Here is a 19,614-nt window from a genome sequence, read left to right on the forward strand (position 1 = left end):
ATCATGCCCATCCTTGCATGAAATATTCCCTTGATATCTCCAGTTTTCTTGAAGAAATCTCTAACTTTTCCCATTCTATTGTTAAGCTCTATTTCTTTGCATTGTTCTTTTAAGAAGCCCTTCTTATCTCTCCTTCGCATACTCTGGAACTCTGCATTCAGTTGAGTATATGTTTGCTTTTCTCCCTTGCCTTTTGCTTCACTTCTTTCCTCAGTTATTTGGAAAGCCTCCTCAGACAACCATTTTGCCTTCTTCCATTTCTTTTTTGGGGGATGGTTTTGGTGACTTCCTCCTGTACAATGTTACTAACCTCCATTCACAGTTCTTCAGGAGCTCTATAAGATTTAATTCCTTGAATCTATTCATCACTTCCACTGTATAATCATAAGGGATTTGATTTAGGTCATACCCAAATTGCCTAGTGGTTTTCCCTATGTTATTCAATTTGAGCCTGAATTTTGCACTAAGGAGCTTGTGATCTGAGCCATAGTCAGCTCTTGGTTTTGCTGACTGTATACACCTTCTCCATCTTTGGCTGCAAAGAATATAATCAATCTGATTTCAGTATTGACCATCTGGTGATGGCCATATGTAGAGTCATCTCTTGTGTGGTTGGAAAAGGGTGCTTGCTATGACCGATGTGTTCACCTGACTAAATTGTTAGCCTTTGTCCTGCTTCATTTTGTACTCAAGGTCAAACTTGCCTATTATTCCAGGTATCTCTTAAGTTCCTACTTTTTTATTCCAATCCCCTATGATGAAAAGGACATCTTTTGTTGGTGTTAGTTCTAGAAGGTCTTCATATAACCATTCAGCTTCAGCTTCAATGGCATCAGTGGTTGGGGCACAGAATTGGATTACTGTGATGTCAAATGGTTTGCCTTAGAAATGAATCAAGATCACTCTGCAGTTTTGAGATTACCCCCAAGTACTGCATTTTGGACTCTTGTTGACTCTGAGGGCTACTCCATTTCCTGTAAGGTATTTTTGCCCATAGGAGTAGACATAACGGTCATCTGAACTAAACGCTCCCATTCCATTTTAGTTCACCGATTCCTAAAGATGTCGACGTTCAGTCTTGCCATCTTCTGCCTGACCACATCCGATTTAGCCTGATTCATGAACCTAACATTCCAGGTTCCTCTGAAGTATTGCTGTTTACAGCACTGGATTTTACCTTCCCCACCAGATAGATCCACAGCTGACTCCCTCTTTGGCCCAGTCACTTCTTTCTTATTGGGGTGGGTGTGGGTGCTAAGTCGCTTCAGTTATATACGTCTCTTTGTGATGCTATGAACTATAGCCCCCCAGGCTCCTCTGTCTGGGGATTCTCCAGGCAAGAATACTAGAGTGGGCTGCCATTTCCTTCTCCAGTGGACCACGTTTCGTCAGAACTCTAAACCATGACCAGCCCAACTTGGTGGCCCCGCCCAGCATGGCTCAGCGCTTCATGGGGTTACACAAGCCCCTCTGCCACGACAAGGCTGGGATGCGTGAAGAGAACACTAGCCAAACTAAAGTTCGTTTACAAAATGGTAAAGAGCCCAAACAAGGGCCTACAGGTATTTAAAACCGCGCTTCTTAAAGCTGAAGGCTTCCACAACATAGGATCCAAAAGACAGAAAGGGCCATGTGCCGGGACATCACAGGTCAGCCAGGACAATCCGATATAGGAGAGTAGACAGAAAACAATTTAATTTATAAGCAAAAACAAAGGCATTGAACTATTCTGGTAAATTGAGTTATAGAGTAATATAAAATAGCACAGATTATCCCATGACACAAGGTTGTAAAAATGCTTATTCAGAGTTAAAGAACAGCTATACATAATGAAAGCAAGGTCAGTGCTGCTGCAGCCCAGACACTGGGGGAAGCAGGAGAGGGGAGGGCCCAAACGTATATTATTTACATTTAATTCTACTGTGTGTTCTAACAACGAAGCTGGATACATGGATTTTTCATGCTTCTTACAATTAAATATTGTATTTAATCCTAAATGCAATAAGAGCACTACATATGAAGGTTCAAAGTAGAAGAAGACCATTAATTTTCCTTCTGAATGACACTGCACTTACTTTATTTTCCCTTTTCTATTAATTGCTATATTCTCTGAAGGTCCACTGGTAGCTAAATTTTAAGCAATTCTAACTTAAGTTATAAGTGCCCCTTATCCACTTCAACTCACCTTACCATCCCATCCAAATCAGAAAGAGTAACCACCCTTTGTTTAAAAAAATAAGTAAATAAATAAAAACAAATACATGTTGGTCTATTAGACTGTAAGATTTCTTAGGCCAAGGAAAATGTCTTACTGCCGTTTCTTTTCTGTAAATTTCCAGCACACTGTCTAGTACAAAGAAGCTTCATGAATTAAGAACAACCTAACAAAGGAAGTGGGGAAGAAACAGTGATTGTCCTGCAGGGGGCGCCGAGGCCTTCCACGGGCACCTGGCTGACTGTGTCCCTCACCACTGCCTCTATGCGTCTGTCCGGGTACAGTCCCCCCACTCCAGTTGCTCCCATGCTATGTCCTTATTAGCTAAAGAACCTCTGTCTTTTTCAAATGTGTATCTAGGTTTTACCACAGGGCCAGGCACAGAAATAGCTGCTTCAAAGGTTGTTTGTGGAATAGATGAAATGACCAGAAGCATTTCATGAGACTATAAATTTAACATAAATCTCTCTTGTTATACATTCAGATGTGATCCCTGCCTAGCAAAGATTTGCTAAGAGTATGTGGCTACAGATACAAAAAGAAACGCATTTCAGTCAGTTCTAATGAGGTGGATGAACCCAGAGCCTATTAAACACAGTGAAGTAAGTCAGAAAGAGAAAAACAATTATTGTGCATTAACATGGAATCTAGAAAGACGGCACTGATGAACCTATTTGCAGGGCAGCAGTGGAGATGCAGACACAGGACAGACCTGTGGACACAGTGGAGGAAGGAGAGGGCGGGGCGAATCGAGAGAGGAGCACTGGAACACATGCATTATTCTATGTAAAACAGATGGCCAGTGGGAATTTGCTGTATAATGCAGGGAGCTCAAACTGGTGCTCTGTGACAACCTAGAGGGGTGGGAGGGGGTGGGAGGTGGGAGGGAGGTTTGAGAGGGAGGAGACATATGTATGTGCTGTGCTGTGCTTACTTGCTCAGTCGTGTACAACTCTTTCCGACCCCACGGACTGCAGCCCGCCAGGCTCCTCTGTCCATGGGATTCTCCGTGCAAGAATACTGGAGTGGGTGGCCATGCCCTCCTCCAGGGGATCTTCCCAAAGCAGAGACTGAACCCAGGTCTCCCAACTTGCAGGTGGATTCTTTGCCATCTGAGCTACCAGGGAAGCCCACGAATACTGGAGTGGGTAGCCTATCCCTTCTTCAGGGGATCTTTCCAATCCAGGAATTGAACCAGGGTCTTCGGCACTGCAGGCAGATTCTTTACCAGCTGAACTACCAGGGAAGCCCGGACATACGTATACCTATGGCTGATTCATGTTGATGTATGGCAGAAAACAATACAATATTATAAAGCAATTATCTTTCAATTAAAAAATAAATAATAATAATAAAAAGGAGTGTGTGGCTACAGAGAAGTGAGGTAACATGGTACTGCCAAGGGGAGCCAGGATTGCTAGAAAAACAAATCCTAGCTTTGTCTCTACACTAGCTCTGTGACTCTGGATTTGTTAATAAATGCTTCTTGGCTTCATTTACCTAGTACATGAAATGGGAATACTGGAATGTACTTTTCAAAAAATTTTTCTTCAGTATGGATTGCTACTCAGTAGAACTCTATATATTTTAAAAAGATAAAAATGGGGCTACTTTGGTTATTTGAAGTAGGTGTCATGCTTGTGTGAGGTAGAAGTGGGTCCCGGTCATGCTTCCCTTTCCCCTCACTCACATCACCTAGGGAGGTCCCTAAACATCTCCCTGAACCCTAGGGCTCCATGGAACCCGGTTAGAAACCTATGAATAGACCTACCTAAGGAAGTAAAAGACCTGTAGTTGGAAAAGCATGAGATATGGTGAAAGGAACTGAAGATGACACAAACAAACGCAGAGATACAGCATGTTCTTAGACTGGAAGACCTAATAGTGTTAAAATGATCATACTACCCGAGACAATCTACAGACTCAATGTAAATCCTGTCAAAATATGGCATCTTAAAGTTTATATAGAAACATGAAAGAGCCCAAACAGACAAAACAATCTTGAGAAAGAACAGAACTGGGGAATCACACTTCCTGGCTTCAGACTACACTACAAAGCTACAGTAATCAGAACAGTATGGCACTGGCACAAAAACAGATACACAGATCAATGGAACACGACAGAAACGCAGAAATAAACCTACACACTCACGGTCAGTTAATCTATGACAAAGGAGGTAAGAATATACAATAGAGAAAAGACAGTCCCTTCAAAAAGTGATGCTGTGAAAACTGGACAGCTACATGTAAACGAATGAAATTAGAACATCTGAACACCATATACAAAAATAAAGTCAATGTTGGGATTAAAGACCTCAATGGAAGACTAGATACCATAAAACTCCTAGAAGAAAGCATAGGCAGAACATTCTTTGACATAAACCATAGCAATATTTTTTTTGTATCCATCTCCTAAGGTTAAAGAAATAAAAGCAAAAATAAACATGTGAAGCCTTTAAACTTAAAAGGTTTTGCATAGCAAAACAAACCACTGAGAAAACACAAAGACAACCCACTGAATGGGAGAAAATATTTGCAAATGATAAAAAAAATGGACAGAAGACCTGAATAGACATTTTTCCAAAGAGAATATGCAGATGGCCAAGAGGCACATGAAAAAATGGTTAACATCAGTAATCATGTGGGAAATGCAAATCAAAATCACGATGAGCTATCACTTCACAGCTGTGAGAATGGTTGTCATCAAAAAGAACACAAATAACAAATGCTGGTGAGGATGTGGAGAAAAGGGAACCCTCAGACACTGTTGGTGGGAATGTAAACTGGAGCTGCCACTGTGAGAACAGTACGGAGATTTCCCAAAAAACTAAAGCTAGAACTTCCATATGATTCAGTAATCCCACTGCTGGGTAAATATCTAGGAAAAAAGCACTAATTCAAAAAGATATATGCACTCCAATGTTTCTAGCAGCACTATTTACAACTGCCAAGATATGGAAGCAACCTAAGTGTCTATCAATCAAGGAATGGATAAACAAGATGTGATGTATATACACAATGGAATACTGCTCAGCCACATACGGAATGAAATTTTCCATTTGCAGCAACATGGATGGACCGCGAGGGCAGTATGCTAAGTGACAAGTCAGAGAGAGAAAGACAAATACTGTGTGATTCCACTTAAATGTGGAATCTAAAAAATACACCAAACTACTAACTACAGCAAGAAGGGAACAGATTCATAGATGCAGAAAACAAACCAGTGGGGAGCGGGAAGGTGGGAGGGACAATACAAGGGGAGAAGATTTAGGGGTACAGACTGCTAGGTACAAAATAAGCTACACGGATATATTGTACAACATGGGGAAAACAGCCAGAACTTAATAATTAAGAATGGAATCTACCCTTTAAAAACTGTGCATCACTATGTTGTATACCTGTAATTTATATAATATTGGACATCAAGTATACTTCAATAAAAATAAAATAAAAGAGCACCAAGGTTCCTCCTATGCAAGTGAATATATCCTACAAATTTTCCAGCAGCACCTTTCCTATAACTATTGTCTAAACTTACACAATTGTGCGAAATCTTTTAGGAAACGCAACTTCTTGCATTGCTGTTGCTATTCTTTCTGTGGACTTCATTACATACAAGTACTATACTCCTCCAAAGCTTATCTATCAATATCCTGGTAGAATTAGTATCATAGGAGATAGGATTAGAAAATCTTGACCTATAATGATAAGAAGGAGATCATTAGAATAAGTGTATGGCACCCACATCATGTGTATTAGATTTTGGAAAAAAATTTGGAATTTTTTACCTACTTTACTCGTATTTTCTTTCTGAATGCCATTTTTTAGAAAATAAAAAGATAATTAATTGGAGATAGGCACAGCAAACAGTTTAAAATAATAGGAGCATGCTGGTACCAAGAAAAAGACATGGAATACCCAGGGTTTACGGGTCTTACACAGAGAAGGTAAGACCCTGGTGGTGTAAAATGAGAACTGGCTGTGCAGTTAACCCTTCTCCAGGATCACTGGTGAGGCACAAAGAAAGGCAGCAAGAAAAGAGCACACAGTCCATTCACTAACAGGCGGGCATGCAGCATACTCACACTGCCCATTCGAGCTTCTCATTCTTGATTGAGTTGTACAGCGCCTGGAAGGAGAGAAAACAAGATGGGATTACTCTCTTCATCCTGCTCTACATTGGTAACTCAGCAAATGACAAAAGCCGAAAGGCTTGACTGAGTCAGCCAGCGGCTCCCAGGGCCCTCGCAGGTCATCCTGTTGGTGCTGCAGGAACGGGGAAGACACAGGTGAGCTAAAGACACAGGGCAGGCAGCCGTCAGAGCTACACAGAGATGTCCCACGAGGCAGAAAACGTCTTTCGTAACTACGACACACGACACCGGGCTGCGTTCTACCACAGCAAAACACAGGACGAACTAGAATTACATCACGTCGTCTACTTTTCTTATTCAAAATGTGGTCATATAGCTTCACTTTAGAAACTACAACTTCCAAATTGCCTTTGGAATGCTTGGTTACAGATTTTACATCACTTAAGATGGAATTCATACCTTTTCATTAATGGAGTAGGTATAACAGTTTTCATAACAACTTAATGAGCAAGAGAAATGGAAGGGAGACTGAAGCCCAATTACGGGAAACTATCTCAGAGTAATTTCAGAGTTTCTATATCGATGACTTGGGCAACTTGTCTTGGTCTCACCTCATAATTCTGCCTTACAGGTAGTGAGTGTGACCCTGATGTGTGTGAGGTGGTGGAGGGGGAGACAGAAAGTTCCCTTAGAGCCGTGACAATCATAGACAAGACAGCATGTAAGACCGCCTCACCAGGCTCCAGCTCTGGTAATCAACACATTAAACTTTTTGTAATCAAGTTGTTCCACCAAGATAACTAACCTAAGAAAAACTTACCTCACACCTCTAGCTTCTTAATTTTGAGTAAGATGTTTATAATGTAAGAAAACACAAGTGCATCTCTAAGACAGAAAACGAAAACTGCAAACTTCACTGAAGAAAGGGTAAATAGGTGCAGAATAACAGTGTGAGGAGTCGGAGCATTTTTTTTTAAAGAGAGATTTGGACTTATTAGACTCATCTCATTTACTTTAAGACAGGAAAAGTGGGATGAGATGCTATCAAACAACTCATCTTCCAAGTGAGGAAATGGCAGGGTCAGACTGTTCCCCGGGTAGCACAGCAGAGCAGAGCAAAACTGCCTTGTAGACTATTTTCTGCCTTTTAACACGTCTGGCCTAAGTGGGAGAGGCAGTCTACGTGTGTGTAATCAGAAAGACTGCACACAGGTAGTAAAGCCCCTTTCTAGCAAAACTCACTGCAATTCAAGACAAAGATGCTTGGGTACAGATTTTACGTTACTTAAGATGCAATACGTGCATCTTTAGCCACGTCTTGACGGACTCCACGGGATTTCTTCAGTGTGGCTATAGTAGTCAGTTTAACTACTGGGTAGCTAATAAAATGTAGGACACATTTTAGCATTATCGGGACATCAAATACAGAAATTATCATGTCATCAAATATAGAAATGGTAAAACAGCAAAAGAAAATAAGGGGTAAATCAAGACACAGAGATCGTGTTATAAATTGAATGACACGTAAGAATTAAAGATTTTAAAATTAAAAAAAAAAGAGTACAAGGTTATATATACAAAAAAGTAAAATAAAATAAATTGAATGCTCTTTTCAAAGAACTCAAATTCACTGAAGAAGTAGGACAACCTTAGTTAATGTCTCTTGAGGCTGCGCGTACAGAAGTTCAGGGTCAATGTCTGGCTCCAGCCTCAGGAGACTCTTGCTATAAGTGTCTTTAAGTGGATTCTACTACTTGTAAGAGCCGCCTTGAACCCACAAGTAATAGTGGGTTTTTGAGAAGAGACAGATCATTCATGGTTCTTTATATACTAACACACACAATACTAACCGGAGAAATTTAACAATTGTTAAAGATAAAAAACTATCTATTTATAAAGGTAGAAAATGATATCTAGGCAACTAGAAAATGTCAAATAAATTCAATTCTGCCCTAGATCAACTTTTTCAAATGCTTTGCTCTTAAGAATAGTTTGCTTGAAGACATAACTCAGTTTCAAATTGGAACATTCTTGTTACTCTGTCAGCTATACATCACACAACAAAAATTTATTATACAGGATCCTGTAAAATTCAACAAACCTGTTATACCAGAAGCCAAAGTCCTGTTCGTATGTGATTATGTGTGTATATATATATATATATATATATGGCAAAAAATTGAATCCTTATTCTTTTCAATGACAAAATTACAAAGGGATTTTCCTGAATCTTTTTAATGCTTTATGATAATTGATTACTAAAAGAAAATCTGTTTCAAAAATGCATCCAACACTCACATACCCTGATCAAACTTTTATCACCAAAGACAGGGAGGGATGTAGCCAAAGATAATTCTAAACACGCACACTTCCCACAGGATTTGACGAGCAGCTCTGGAGGTGTACTAAACCAAACCTGAGAGTGAATGAAGATGCAACTTCTAATTATCATTTATGCTGACACAATACTCCAAACCCTTACATACAAACATAAATATACACACATACACACACACACATGCACATGTATTTTTCCATTTCATTCATTACGAGGGTAGAATTGGTCAATAAGGTGTCATGAGTATTTATACAGAACACATTTCTCCTAAAATGTCTTTTCTACACCTTAAGATTACCTTCCACTTGACTGTCTGCAGTGTCTTTTTATTTTCTTAAATTTAACTTTTATTTTATCTTGGAATATAGTTAGTGTACAATATTGTGTTATTTTCACGTGTACAGGAAAGTGTTTCAATTATATATATGGCTGCTGTGTCTTACGTAAGGTTGAATAACATTATTCAAAGTATAAATGTATTTAAATACAAAATAGCCACTATATTCCATTTTTTTTAAATCAAGGCATAATTGCCAAACCTAGAAAGCATATTAAAAAGCCAGAGACATCACTCTGCTGACAAAGGACTGTATAGTCAAAGCTATGGTTTTCCAGTTTCAGTTTCAGTTCAGTCACTCAGTCGTGTCTGACTGTTTGCGACCCCATGAATCGCAGCACGCCAGGCCTCCCTGTCCATCACCAACTCCCGGGGTTCATTCAGACTCGCGTCCGTCCAGTCAGTGATGCCATCCAGCCATCTCATCCTCTGTCGTCCCCTTCTCTTCCTGCCCCCAATCCCTCCCAGCATCAGAGTCTTTTCCAGTGAGTCAACTCTTCGCATGAGGTGGCCAAAATACTGGAGTTTCAGCTTTAGCATCATTCCTTCCAAAGAAATCCCAGGGCTGATCTCCTTCAGAATGGACTGGTTGGATCTCCCTGCAGTCCAAGGGACTCTCAAGAGTCTTCTCCAACACCACAGTTCAAAAGCATCAATTCTTCGGCACTCAGCTTTCATCACAGTCCAACTCTCACATCCATACATGACTACTGGAAAAACCACAGCCTTGAATAGATGGACCTTAGTCGGCAAAGTAATGCCTCTGCTTTTGAATATGCTATCTAGGTTGGTCATAACTTTCCTTTCAAGGAGTAAGCGTCTTTTAATTTCATGGCTGCAGTCACCATCTGCAGTGATTGTGGAGCCCAAAAAATAAAGTCTGACACTGTTTCCATTGTTTCCCCATCTATTTCCCATGAAGTGATGGGACCAGATGCCATGATCTTCGTTTTCTGAATGTTGAGTTTTAAGCCAACTTCTTCACTCTCCACTTTCACTTTCATCAAGAGGCTTTTGAGTTCTTCTTCACTTTCTGCCATAAGGGTGGTGTCATCTGCATATCTGAGGTTATTGATATTTCTCCCGACAATCTTGATTCCAGATTGTGTTTCTTCCAGTCCAGACTTTTCTCAAGATGTACTCTGCATAGAAGTTAAATAAGCAGGGTGACAATATACAGCCTTGACGCACTCCTTTTCCTATTTGGAACCAGTCAGTTGTTCCATGTCCAGTTCTAACTGTTGCTTCCTGGCCTGCATACAGATTTCCCAAGAGGCAGGTCAGGTGGTCTGGTATTCCCATCTCTTGAAGAATTTTCCAGTTTATTGTGATCCACACAGTCAAAGGCTTTAGCATAGTCAATAAAACAGAAATAGATGTTTTTCTGGAACTCTCTTGCTTTTTCCATGATCCAGCAGATGTTGGCAATTTGATCTCTGATTCCTCTGCCTTTTCTAAAACCAGCTTGAATATCATGTATATATGTGAGAGATGGACCATAGGGAAGGCTGAGTGCCAAAGAATTGATGCTTTCGAAATGTTTGGTGTTGGAGAAGACATTTGAGAGTCTGCTTGACTGCAAGGAGATAAAATCAGTCCATCCTAAAAGAAATCAGTCCTGAATATTCATTGGAAGGACTGATGCTGAAGTTGAAGCTCTGATACTTTGGCCAACTGATGCGAAAAGCCAACTCACTGGAAAAGACCCTGATGCTGGGAAAGACTGAAGGGAAAGGGATACGGGGTCAGCAGAGGATGAGATGGTCAGATAGCATCACTATCTCAACAGACATGAATCTGAGCAAACTCTGCGAGACAATGGAAGAGAGAGGAGTTGGGTGTGCTACAGTCCATGGGGTCACATAGTTGGACACGACAGTGATTGAACAACAACATAACAGACATACAACATTAGGATCAGGTACACAAGATAATGATTTATTATTTGTACTAAACTCCCTGGTGAGCAAAAATTTAAGTAGAAATAATTTCCCCCTGTTAATACTGTAAACATATCCCTCAACAAAAAATAGCCGTATATGACAATCCCACAGCTAATACCCATAGAGGTCGTAACAATTTACATTAGAAAACTGAAAGCTTTTGTTCTAATATCAGGAACAAGACAAGGATGTCCACTGTTACTGTTTTTATTCAACATCATATTGGAATTCCTGGCCAGAGATATTAGCCAAGAGAAAGAAATAAAAGGAATTTAAACTGGAAAAGATGTAAAATTGTCACTACTTTGAGATAACATGATATTATATATAGAAAACCTTAGAATCTACAAAAAAAAAACTAGTTAAATTTTTAAAACTAGCTTAAAAATTCAATAAAGTTGCAGGATATGAAATTAATATACAAAAATCTGTTGATTTCTAAATGCTAATAATGAACTATCAGAAAGAAAAATGAAGAAAGCAATCCCATTTGTAATGACATCTTTAAGAATAAAATGTCTAGAAATACATTTAATGAAGGAAGTAAAAAACCTTTATTATAAGAAACTCATGAAAATAATTGAAGATGACCAAATAAATTGAAAGACTTTCTGTATTCGTGGATTAGAAGAGTGAATATCATTAAAATGTGCTATAATACCCAAAGCAATCTACAGATTCAGTGTACTACCTATCAAAATTCCAGTGGCATTTTTCACAGAAATAGGATAAACAATCCTAGACTTTGTGTGGAACTGAAAAAGACCCCAAGCAGCTAAAGCAATTTTGAGAAAGGATGAAAAAAGCTAGAGGCATTATGCTCCCCAATTTCAAAGCATATTACAAAGCTACAGTAATCAAAACAGTATGACAGTGACACGAAAACAGACATCCCGACCAATGGAACAGGACAGAGGGCTGGAGTAAGCCCACACACGTGCGGCCAGCTGACTTGTGACAAAGGAGCCTTGACCATACAATGGGGTGAGGACAGTCTCTTCAATAAGTGGTATCAGGACAACTGAACAGCCACATGCAGAAGAATGCAACTGGACAATTATTTACACCAGATGCAAAATTTAACTCAAAGCGGATTAAAGATCTGAATGTAAGACCTAAAACCATAACACTCCTAGAAGAAAGCACAGGCAGTAACTCCTTGATGTTGGTCTTGGTGATGATTTTTTAGATTTGACACTAGAAGTAAGGGCAACAAAAGCAAAAGTAAACCAGTGAGATTGCTCAAACTAAGAAGCTTCTGCACAGGAAAGGAAGTCATCAAAATGAGAAAGCAATGCACTGAATGGGGAAAATATTTGCCAACCATATGTCCGATAAGGAGTCAATATCTAAACTATACCACGAATTCACACAGCTCAATCACAAAGAAGCCAAGAGTTCAATCAAAATATGGACGGGGAATCTGAATAGACATTTTTCTTTTTTCCAGAGAGGACATAGAGATGACCAACAGGCAAATGAAAATTTAAAAAATGAAGATATATTCAGTATCACTAATCTTCAAGGAAATGCAAATCAGAACCAGAGTGAGACATCACTTCAGACCTGCCAGAATGGCTATTATCAAAAGAAAAGAAATAACAAGTGGTGGCAAAGATGTGGAGAAAGGGGAACCCTTGTGCACTGCTGGTGGGAATGTAAACGGATGCAGCCACTAGGGAAAACACTATGGAGTTTCTGAGAAAAATTAAAACTAGAACTGTCAGATGATCCTTCAGTTCCATGTCTGGGTATTTATCGAAGGAAACAAAAACACTAATTATAACATATATTGAAAAGATATATGGACCCCTATGTGTACTGTAGCATTACTGATAATATTCATAATACTGAAGATATAGAAACAATGCATATGCCCCTGAACAGATAAAAACTACTCTCTCTCTCCCTGTGTGTATGTGTGTGCACGTGCACACACACATGTGCTCACCCATGTCTGACTCTCTGTGACCCCATGGACTGTGGTCCGCCAGGCTCCTCTGTCCATGGAATTTTCCAGGCAAGAATACTGGAATGGGCTGCCATTTCCAACTCCAGGGGATCTTTCTGACCCAAGGATTGAACCCATGTCTCCTGTGTCTCCTGTGATGGCAGATGGATTCTTTACCACTGAGCCACCTGGAAAACTATATATATATATACACACACACACACCAGAAAATAATCATCCATAAAAACAAAATCTCACCATTTGCAACAAGATTGATGAACTTTCTGCATATTTTTCTAAGTGAAATGAGTCAGAAGGATGAATACCATGTGATATCATATTTGTGGAAACTAAAACAAAACCAAACCACACAAAACCCTCAGGTTCTTACTGAGAAAAGATGGGTAGGATGGCCAGAGGGTGGGTAGGGACGGGGGACTGGGAGAAATGAGCAAAGGGGGTTAAAAAGTACAACCTTCCAGTCCTAACATAGATGTCATGGGAGGTACGTGCCGCATGGTGACTAGAGTTAATGATACTGTATTGCATATTCGAAAGCTTGCTAACAGAGTAGATTTTAAAAGTCCTCTCACAAGAAAAAAAATTTTGCAAGCTAAGGTGATGGGTTTTAAACTAGAGTTATAACAGTGATCATTTCACGATGCATGTAAAGATCAAATCGTTGTGGTTCTGAAACTAATGTAATAATATATGTCAGTCACACTTCAATTTAACAAAAAAACCTGTGAACATATCCTAATGAGTTAATTTGAATATCAAGTCTAAATGCTGGTCCAATATCAAAACCTGACTAACCCTCATCAGTAAGCAGGTCACATGGATGAGTGCAGGAGCCAGGGAGAGACACCCTGAGGGGCAGGGGACCCAGCTATAGCCTGGCTTCACCCAGGTGGGCATGTGGGTTCACTGTGGCTGGCTCTGGTTGTTTTTCAGAAGTAGCTAGAAGTATAAATTATACAAGGCGCACGAATTTTCAAGTGTGGCAACAAAAAGAGCAACAACAACAACACCCCACTGTGGGCAGAGTAAACACATGTTATCCAAGAGGACGTCGGGGCTGAAGCCCACTGTGGGCAGAGTAAACACGTGTTATCCAAGAGGACGTCGGACTGAAGCCCACTGTGGGTCGAGTAAACATGTGTTATCCAAGAGGACGTCGGACTGAAGCCCACTGTGGGTCGAGTAAACATGTGTTATCCAAGAGGACGTCGGGGCTGAAGCCCACTGTGGGCCGAGTAAACATGTGTTATCCAAGAGGACGTAGGAGCTGAAGCCCACTGTGGGCAGAGTAAACACGTGTTATCCAAGAGGACGTCGGGGCTGAAGCCCACTGTGGGCCGAGTAAACACGTGTTATCCAAGAGGACGTCGGGGCTGAAGCCCACTGTGGGCCAGAGTAAACATGTTATCCGACAGGACGTCGGGCTGAAGCCCACTGTGGGCAGAGTAAACATGTGTTATCCGAGAGGACGTCGGGGCTGAAGCCCACTGTGGGCCGAGTAAACATGTGTTATCCAAGAGGATGTCGGGGCTGAAGCCAACTGTGGGCCGAGTAAACATGTGTTATCCAAGAGGATGTCGGACTGAAGCCCACTGTGGGCCGAGTAAACGTGTTATCCAAGAGGACGTCGGGGCTGAAGCCCACTGTGGGCAGAGTAAACATGTGTTATCCAAGAGGACGTCGGGGCTGAAGCCCACTGTGGGCCGAGTAAACATGTGTTATCCAAGAGGACGTCGGGGCTGAAGCCCACTGTGGGCCGAGTAAACATGTGTTATCCAAGAGGACGTCGGGGCTGAAGCCCACTGTGGGCCGAGTAAACATGTGTTATCCAAGAGGATGTCGGACTGAAGCCCACTGTGGGCCGAGTAAACGTGTTATCCAAGAGGACGTCGGGGCTGAAGCCCACTGTGGGCAGAGTAAACATGTGTTATCCAAGAGGACGTCGGGGCTGAAGCCCACTGTGGGCCGAGTAAACGTGTTATCCAAGAGGACGTCGGGGCTGAAGCCCACTGTGGGCCAGAGTAAACATGTTATCCAACAGGACGTCGGGGCTGAAGCCCACTGTGGGCAGAGTAAACACGTGTTATCCAAGAGGACGTCGGACTGAAGCCCACTGTGGGCCGAGTAAACGTGTTATCCAAGAGGACGTCGGGGCTGAAGCCCACTGTGGGCCGAGTAAACATGTTATCCAACAGGACGTAGGGGCTGAAGCCCACTGTGGGCAGAGTAAACACGTGTTATCCAAGAGGATGTCGGGGCTGAAGCCCACTGTGGGCAGAGTAAACATGTGTTATCCAAGAGGATGTCGGGCTGAAGCCCACTGTGGGCAGAGTAAACACGTGTTATCCAAGAGGACGTCGGGGCTGAAGCCCACTGTGGGCAGAGTAAACATGTGTTATCCAAGAGGATGTCGGGCTGAAGCCCACTGTGGGCAGAGTAAACACGTGTTATCCAAGAGGACGTCGGGGCTGAAGCCCACTGTGGGCCGAGTAAACGTGTGTTATCCAAGAGGATGTCGGACTGAAGCCCACTGTGGGCTGAGTAAACACGTGTTATCCAAGAGGATGTCGGGCTGAAGCCCACTGTGGGCAGAGTAAACACGTGTTATCCAAGAGGACGTCGGGGCTGAAGCCCACTGTGGGCAGAGTAAACACATGTTATCCAAGAGGACGTCGGGGCTGAAGCCCACTGTGGGCTGAGTAAACATGTGTTATCCAAGAGGATGTCGGACTGAAGCCCACTGTGGGCCGAGTAAACATGTGTTATCCAAGAGGATGTCGGACTGAAGCCCACTGTGGGCCGAGTAAACGTGTTATCCAAGAGGACGTCGGCCTGAAGCCCACTGTGGGCAGAGTAAACACGTGTTATCCAAGAGGATGTCGGGGCTGAAGCCCACTGTGGGCCTGAGTAAACATGTTATCCAACAGGACATAGGGGCTGAAGCCCACTGTGGGCAGAGTAAACACGTGTTATCCAAGAGGACGTCGGGCTGAAGCCCACTGTGGGCCGAGTAAACATGTGTTATCCAAGAGGACGTCGGGGCTGAAGCCCACTGTGGGCCGAGTAAACATGTGTTATCCAAGAGGATGTCGGACTGAAGCCCACTGTGGGCCGAGTAAACATGTGTTATCCAAGAGGACGTCAGGGCTGAAGCCCACTGTGGGCAGAGTAAACATGTGTTATCCAAGAGGACGTCGGGGCTGAAGCCCACTGTGGGCCGAGTAAACATGTGTTATCCGAGAGGATGTCGGACTGAAGCCCACTGTGGGCTGAGTAAACATGTGTTATCCAAGAGGATGTCGGACTGAAGCCCACTGTGGGCCGAGTAAACATGTGTTATCCAAGAGGATGTCGGACTGAAGCCCACTGTGGGCCGAGTAAACATGTGTTATCCAAGAGGACGTCGGGGCTAAAGCCCACTGTGGGCCGAGTAAACATGTGTTATCCAACAGGACGTAGGGGCTGAAGCCCACTGTGGGCAGAGTAAACACATGTTATCCAAGAGGACGTCGGGCTGAAGCCCACTGTGGGCAGAGTAAACATGTGTTATCCAAGAGGACGTCGGGCTGAAGCCCACTGTGGGCAGAGTAAACACATGTTATCCAAGAGGACGTCGGGCTGAAGCCCACTGTGGGCAGAGTAAACATGTGTTATCCAAGAGGACGTCGGGCTGAAGCCCACTGTGGGCAGAGTAACCGTGTGTTATCCAACAGGACGTCAGACTGAAGCCCCTGTGGGCAGAGTAACCGTGTGTTATCCAAGAGGACGTTGGGGCTGAAGCCCACTGTGGGCAGAGTAAACATGTGTTATCCAAGAGGACGTCGGGGCTGAAGCCCACTGTGGGCAGAGTAAACATGTGTTATCCAAGAGGACGTCGGGGCTGAAGCCCACTGTGGGCAGAGTAAACATTATCCAACAGGATGTTGGGGCTGAAGCCCACTGTGGGCAGAGTAAACGTTATCCAACAGGACATCGGAGTTGAAGCCCACTGTGGGCAGACTAACTGTGTTATCCAAGAGGATGTCGGACAGAAGCCCACTGTGGGCAGACTAACCGTGTTATCCAACAGGACATCGGGACTGAAGCCCACTGTGGGCAGACTAACCGTGTTATCCAACAGGACATCGGGGCTGAAGCCCACTGTGGGCAGACTAACCGTGTTATCCAACAGGACATCGGGGCTGAAATTCGGATAGGAACGAAATTATCAGAAAACTGCAGGGAAGGATCCATGGGAGTCCTAGATAGAGAACAGATAACAGCAAAACGTCCTGGTTTGTGATTGGAAACTGACACTTCAAGTATGCGATCCTTCCCTTGGAGAGATTTCTGTGCCTCTGTGATGATGTTCAAGCCATTTCTCAGTACTGATGCCCCGGTGATGATGATAAGACAGCTGTCTACAAGGCCGTGTTTCGTGAGGCACCGAGCTAAGAGAGCTGCTTCCATTTAATCTCATAGCAACTGTATTAATGCGGTATTATTATCCCTCCTCTTTGAAATGACACACCTAATGCTCTTAATGGTGAAGTAATCCTGTCGAAGATCACACCGCAGAGCTGAGGGCCTGAAGACAGACCTGTCTGAAGCCAGTCTGTGCCTGTGCCTGCCCAATCACAACGCAATACTGACGTACACAGACATACTGTACCAAGAATATACGCAGTATACATGTGATGCGTTAGGGTAATATAAATTGAGAAATATATTTTACAACTTCAATAAATGCTTTGTTGTTAAAAACTTACTAGATGTTAGAGTTTACCAGCTTAAATACAATGTTATTCACAATCTTTCATTCCATAGCCTTTTACTTTCAATTATATTAGCTCAGGACTTGTTATTCACCTCATTTAAAAGTGATGTTTTCACCAGGAAAGATATCCATGATCCTGCATTCTTAGCTGAGAAAACTGAGCTTTGCGGCGCGCCTGTGCTGACGGTCAGCCCTCCCACCTCCTCTGACTTGCCGTGCGTCTGCCATCTGCGTCGTTGACTGCCCAGGGGCATGCCTGCTTGACCTGCCCTTACTGTAGGGCTCCAGGGTACAGTAACCACGACACACACTTTATCCTAACAAGTGCTGGTAGGCCAGGGGAAAGTAATTTTTATAACTACTACACAGTGATAAGAGCGCATTTTTTCTATAATTGCATTGTATATAGTGTATTATAAGGACTTAAACAGAATAGTACTTTTCATAACTATTAGAAGACCAGTTTCTGTTTGCCACACGAATAGTGCAATATAACATAATAGTTGTAATACTGGTAATGATCTTGCATAAATTAATCTCTTAAAACTATTTACTTGGGACTTCCTGACAGTCCAGTGGTTAAGAATCCACGTTTCCAAAGCAGGGGGCTCAGATTTGGTCCCTGCCTGGGAACTCAGATCCCACATGCCTTGTGGTATGGTCAGAAAGTTTTGAAAAAACAAATAAAATAGATATACAACAAAGATTTTTTTTTTAAAGCAGTCATCTTGAAAAAGAAAAAAGTTATTTACCCATTCACTTGTATATTCAAGTCAGCTGAGTCTCTACTACCTGTCAGGTGGTCAGGGCATCAGATATTAACACGGGTACTGAAAGCCTAGTGTGAACAACGCAGGCATAGAACTTAGATTCAGTGAGGGTAGAAACAGAGAAGAATAAGAAAACAAAAATATAAAAAATGATTCTTTCATTTTCTGGGAGGTTGCCAGATAATTATAAGGTAATTACAAATAAGGTAACTCAAAAAGTAGCTTTAGTCTAGATAGCTAAAAAAGCCTCCCTGCAAGGAAACTGAGGGTGAGAGAGACAGAGCAGCGTGGGGAGACACAGGGAGGGCGGGCGCTCTGGTGTCGCTCAGCCGGGTGGGTCCGGGGCCAAGGATGCCCGCGTGGCCAGGGCACCGGGGCCGGGTGGGGGTAGTGCCGTGGGCAAACAGGTGTCAGGTCACACATGGTTTTCAACCAGAGAACAGGGTCATTTCTGCGTGTGCTGGGCAACCACTGGAGGATTTTAGCAGGAGGGTGACCTGCCGGGCACTGAATGGGGGAAGGATTGAAGAGAGCCACAGGAGCTGTAGTGAGACTGGGGGGTCTGGTGAGGCTGGTGTGACCAGGCCTGGGGGAGCCAGCATGCAGACTGGGGGTGCTTCAGATCGTCTCCCTAAACCGCGAGAAGGATGTCCCATTTTCACATACCTCAAGCACAAATAAAACACTGGGTGAGACAGTTTCAACAGGGACACCAGAGATAAGACAGCTACCCATTAGTATCTGAGTCGTTTAAGCTAAAAATAGGGTAGGTATATTAGAATATATTGTTAAAGGAACAAAGGCACAAAACAGTCTGTTTGCGAGGCTCCCCCTTTGTAGAAAAAATGTATATACATTTGTTCTCACAATGTTTCTGAAAAGATACAGAAGAAACCACTGCCTGTGATTTCCTGTGTAGAAGACAACTGGGGGAATAAGGCGGGAGAGAGAATTTTCAGTGAATAAGCTGCTGTTCTATTTGAATGTTTACCACACCACGAATGTTTTACTTCTGCAACTAAAAACCTAGTTGTTGTTCACTTGCTAAGTCATGTCTGACTCTTTGCAACCCCAAGGACTGTAGCATGCCAGGATCCTATGTCCGCCATTATTTCCCAGAATTTGCTCAAACTCATGTCCATCGAGTCAGTGATGCCATCCAACCATCTCATTCTCTGTCGCCCACTTC

The 19,614-nt window shown here is 42.7% G+C and overlaps 1 protein-coding gene across 4 annotated transcripts in view; it reads right to left on the reverse strand.

Annotated features, from left to right (window-relative positions):
* Positions 1-19,614, reverse strand: part of PSD3 (pleckstrin and Sec7 domain containing 3) — a 314,418-nt gene that overhangs the window by 114,857 nt on the left and 179,947 nt on the right. For all 4 annotated transcript variants that reach the window (XM_068972089.1, XM_068972088.1, XM_068972087.1 and 1 more), the window contains one exon: positions 6,301-6,344. In XM_068972089.1, coding sequence (XP_068828190.1) covers positions 6,301-6,344 — 44 coding nt within the window. The remainder of the gene's footprint in view (positions 1-6,300; positions 6,345-19,614) is intronic.

This window comes from Capricornis sumatraensis, chromosome 4 (assembly GCF_032405125.1).
Source record: "Capricornis sumatraensis isolate serow.1 chromosome 4, serow.2, whole genome shotgun sequence".
Lineage (NCBI taxonomy): Eukaryota > Metazoa > Chordata > Mammalia > Artiodactyla > Bovidae > Capricornis > Capricornis sumatraensis.